The sequence below is a fragment of the Hakea prostrata genome, chromosome 3, assembly GCF_041222555.1.
Source record: "Hakea prostrata isolate BN-2017 chromosome 3, UWA_Hpros_2, whole genome shotgun sequence".
Classification (NCBI taxonomy): Eukaryota; Viridiplantae; Streptophyta; class Magnoliopsida; order Proteales; family Proteaceae; genus Hakea; species Hakea prostrata.
In genome coordinates this window covers 70,334,717-70,339,516 of record NC_142602.1, presented here as the reverse complement: position 1 = coordinate 70,339,516, position 4,800 = coordinate 70,334,717, and the positions used below count along the sequence as shown (strand labels likewise).

The following is a 4,800-nucleotide window of genomic DNA, read 5'->3' as shown; positions in this document are numbered from 1 at the left end:
TGAAAACAAAGAAACAATAGTGAAAAAAAGACAGTGCAAAGAAAGCGCATTAAATGCGCAGCATGTGAAGCCGACTGTCGAGATCAAAATCTAGACCAAAATTTCGATCTCGACCGTCCATTTCGATGTGTGTATAAAGCAAAATGGACCGTCGAGATTGAAATCTCGACACAGTGCTGCGCATATAATGAGCACCACTTGAAGTGAAGCTCGAGGATGAGAACTATGGAGGAAATTGAATGAGGAGAAAGTCGTGAGTCGAGAAATGCATGAGTGAACGTACGGGGCATTCAAAAATGGGTTTCGGTTTTTTCCATTTAAAATTAGCCTTTTGATCTGGGATTTCTATTTAGAATATTCTACGTGTCGCATTGTTGTGGTGCAGTGCCGTGCATACAAAGGATTTTTTTATGATATTTTATATGGTTGGAATTTAATGAAATTCACGTAATGTACATCCAACGGTGAATACCACAGAGATCCCCACGTCATAACGATCGTTCCGGAGACCGTGATCGAGTCCATGAAACAACTTAGCCACGAAGGCTTCATATTTCTCTCTCCCTTTTATGGATAGAGACGATGTATGGATGGATAGCCGCTTTTAGTTTTTTTTTTTTTTCGTCTTTGAATAAAAGAAGATCCCTAAAAAAAAGAACTCTCTCTCTTTCTCTTTCTCTGTATAGCCTTAGCGACGAAGCCTTCTCCTCTCTCTTTCTCTCCGTCTACCAGTCAAGTATATAAAGGAAGCGGCAGCAGCCGTACCACCACCACCAACAGCACCAGCAGCAACAATGGAACAACAAAGTAGCGTTAATCTCTACGTTCTACCGGAGGATTGTATCGCCAACATTATATCTCTCACATCTCCTCGAGATGCGTGCAGATCCACAGTGATCTCTTCCGTTTTCCGATCGGCGGCGGATTCTGATTCCGTATGGGAGAGGTTCTTACCTTCCGACTACCAGCAGATCTTGTCATCCTCGGTGTCTCCGTCTCCGTCTGTTTTGTCCTCCAAGAAGAATCTTTATCTCTATCTCTGTCACAACCCACTCCTCATCGATAACGGCACAAAGGTAATTAACATTAACCGTCGTCGTCTCTAGCAGTTTACCGTTAGCTCCTCCTCTGCACGCGCGTCTAACGGTTACGTTGCGGCAATGTGGGTTGGCTCAATCTAATGTCATACACTAAACTAGGGTTTAGGCAAATAACAACGAAGATTATCTTATCTCGCTGGACAGAAACCTCAACAGTTGTTTTTATTGTATACGGTGGACCATCAAACTAAACGACGCCATTGTTTTTCTTTTCCTCCTCTCTTGTGCAGATCTTTACGTTGGAGAAATGCAGCGGGAGAAAATGCTACATGATTGCAGCGAGAGCACTCTCGATTGTTTGGGGAGACACACCAGCATACTGGAACTGGCGACCTCTTCATGAATCCAGGTATCTCTCTAAACCTACTGTAAACTTCCATTATCACCATTAGATTTCCCAGGTTGAAATGGGTATTTTTGCCTCTCACATTGCCTTCTGCAACTATGTGTTAGAGATAAAAAGATTCGTTTGTACCACGTAAAATCTTGCTTGTCTTTCTTCATTTTGTTGTACTTATTGTTGACTTCGTGAGAGAGTGAATTTTAATGTTTATATGGGCTTTTGTTGTCGTAGCTTCTTGGAGGTTGCCGAGCTCTTAAATGTATGCTGGCTTGAAATCCGTGGCAAAATGGAGACACGATTGTTGTCTCCAAACACAACATACGTAGCTTACCTGGTGCTCAAGTTCAGTGAATCAGCCTATGGGTTTGAGTTTCCACCAGCGGAAGTTTCAGTCAAAGTGACAAATAATGAAGGTGGTGCAGAGGAAGAGAAGAAGTCAGTGTATTTGAATCCATTAGGAAGACGGAGGCGGCAGCTTGGAATGTACAGAAGACTTGGAAGTTTTTCAAGGAGCTTGTTATTCAGTTATTCCTTGAGACCTCAGGGTCTAATGCTGGGAGAAGATTCAAAACCAGAACCAGAACAAGAGCTCGGTGAGGTACCCAAGAAGAGAGAAGATGGGTGGATGGAGATAGAGATGGGTGAGTTCTTCAACAAGGGAGGTGAAAATGGAGAAGTTGAGATGTCTCTCATGGAGGTCAATGGTGGCAACTGGAAAGGTGGTCTAATCATCCAAGGCATCGAAATCAGACCCAAAAAACATCAATAGGAACCCATTCATCCATCTTAGTCTTGTTTCATTCAGATGTGACTTTTATTAAATTATTCTCCTTTTTGAAGACCATGTTATGAAGATTTTCATTTTCTTATTCTTATACTTGTTTTATGCATGGGTTGGAGCTGCATATGTCAATGTTGTGAAGATGAGCAAGAAAGTAGAAAACCTTTATGTGAAACTATACATAGGAGACTTTAAGGTTTGTTTATGGAGCTTTCCAAATTCAACCAGCTTGTTTTTGTTTTTTTTTTTTGGTCAATAGCAGCTTGTACTTCCATTGATATTGGATGTCGATGTCAAAAGCTTCACCAACCTTGCTGAAATGACTAGGAGAGAGATAATTTAGATAATTAAATTAAAAGAAGGTTCAACTTAAGTGTTGCGTATTAATGTGCTGTCAACTATTAAGATTTCGATCTTGACCGTAAATCTTGTTTTTTATTTCAATCATTGGCAGTAGGTATTACGCATTTAATACACAACATTTAAGCATCGTTAAAAAGGAGTGGATCTTTTTTTTAATACTCTAATTAGAAGAAAAAAAATAAAACTTTAATCTCCACTTAGTCATTGTATGATTCTTCGAAGATAAAACTTTTTTTGTAATTGATGGTTCTCATTGTAAACAATATTATCATGAAGATTATCACAATAGATGCTTCTCATCATAAACGAATATTATCATTGAGATTATCACATAGATGCTTCTCATCATAGACGAATATTATCATGGAGATTATCACAATAGATGCTTCTCATCATAAACAAATATTATCATGAAGAGTATTTTTGTTGATGTGATTAAGATTTCTATTCTAAGAAGGAACCACTGTCAATAATATGTAGTCAGAAGTATTTCTTCTTTTTTGCTAGCTAAGTATATTCTCTGTTTCTTCATAAATAATGTGTTTTCTTTTCTAAGAAGAACAAGATGAATTTGGAAGATTCATCCACAGATGTAGCCTTTCTAATTCTTTGTGAGAGTGTGAACCATGTTAAATATTTGTCTTCATTGTGTGTGTTTGATGTTTTAGATCATGGCATCAGAGCAGGAAGCGATTGAAATGATTTCCCAGTTCGATATAGTCTCCTTATTCCAATGTTTGGGATGTTGATCTGTGATTCTAGGTTCATGGATCTTTGTTGCTGACCCGCAACTCTATCGCCTTTTTTTTCTTTTCTTGAACTGTGGTTCTCTTTGTTGCTGATCTATAGTATTGCTGGTGCATGAATTGTTTTTGCTGCAATTGTACTCCTTAACTAGGATAAGTTCTTAGCCTTATTCAAATCAACATTTCTGTTGGTGAATTATTTCTCCTCTCTTGGATTGTTTAATCCTTCTCTTTATTGGTTATCATGGCTAACAATGACCAAGATAAGTCCTCTAGTTCAAATATTGTTTTCGACTCTACCATTGTAGTTTCCCATGCTGTGATCTATTGTAATTTTATAGTTTTAAAATTCAAATTTTCGTTTTGTGAATGGAGGGTCTTTTTTGAGCCTAAATGGCCATTGGATGTCCCTTTTGGGAAGCTAGTTTGATAGCTAAGAAACATGCCTTAAGGGAAGAAATATATTCTTTGGAGATAACTTTTGGTTGTGTCTCTTACTCTCTTATATAAAGGTGGGAGGGGTTGTTTATTAGGTAAGAGTATTGTTTCGAGAACTGTTGCATGTTAGTTTTCTTTAAATTGTGTCATAAAATAGATTGATGAATATAGTTTTACAGATCCTTTAGTCCATCAACTATGGAGTGCACTGTTTGTGATGGAGGGCTTGACTGATCTTGGGGGTGAAAACTCATTTAGAACCCGTGTGCAATATTCGGATCATTTAAATACCTTAAAGAAAGTACCATTGGTACGTTTCAACTCCGCCAAAATTGTTCGCGTATCACTAGATGAATATACGTAAGTATGCTTTTGATATGGAGATCTGAAACAAGATAAGTTTCCATACTCATGATCCTACTTTATTTATTTATTAGTTTTATACGATTGCCATAATATTATATTATTTCCAACATGACCAACCAGTTTATCGACTGGCAAGCCAGTGGCCATTCTGTAACGATCACTTAAGAGACGAAGGGAAGGGAGGGGAAACTAGAAGAGGGAGAAAAGGAAAGATGAGGTTGCAGGGAAAGTTATATACTTCATTGATGCCATGTTCATACCTCTCTAAGGTTTATATAGGAACAACAAAAGCTACTAGATGGATCTACATCTCAACAGATGGAAGTATTAATAGAACAAAAGGAATATCAAAGCACATGCTCCACCACTTTCAGTTACATCTTCACCGAGCATAATCTTGGTTGTTTCCCTCTGTGAGTTGAATGACGTGGTTGCCAAACATCCCCAACTGGCACCATGGCGTCTGAGCATTGGTGGGTCCCATGATTTTTATACATTCTGTTTGGTTACATGAGTCTGGAGATTTCAAATATCTAGAGATTTCAAATCTATGGAGTCATACATAATTCATAAAATTAACTGTTTGGTTAATCTGAATTTGTGGAAATTTCATTATGAAAAACTATATGGTCGACGTGATTTTTGTGAGTGCGCAAATGCTTA

The 4,800-nt window shown here is 38.1% G+C and overlaps 1 protein-coding gene across 1 annotated transcript; it reads left to right on the top strand.

Annotated features, from left to right (window-relative positions):
• The first annotated feature begins 758 nt into the window (after nucleotides 1-758).
• LOC149022929 (putative F-box protein PP2-B12) lies at nucleotides 759-2,444 on the top strand. Its single transcript, XM_089147369.1, has 3 exons — nucleotides 759-1,076; nucleotides 1,331-1,449; nucleotides 1,675-2,444. The coding sequence occupies exons 1-3, from the start codon at nucleotides 795-797 to the stop codon at nucleotides 2,210-2,212; spliced, it is 939 nt and encodes a 312-aa protein (XP_089003495.1). The 5' UTR covers nucleotides 759-794; the 3' UTR covers nucleotides 2,213-2,444.
• Nucleotides 2,445-4,800: the final 2,356 nt, after the last annotated feature.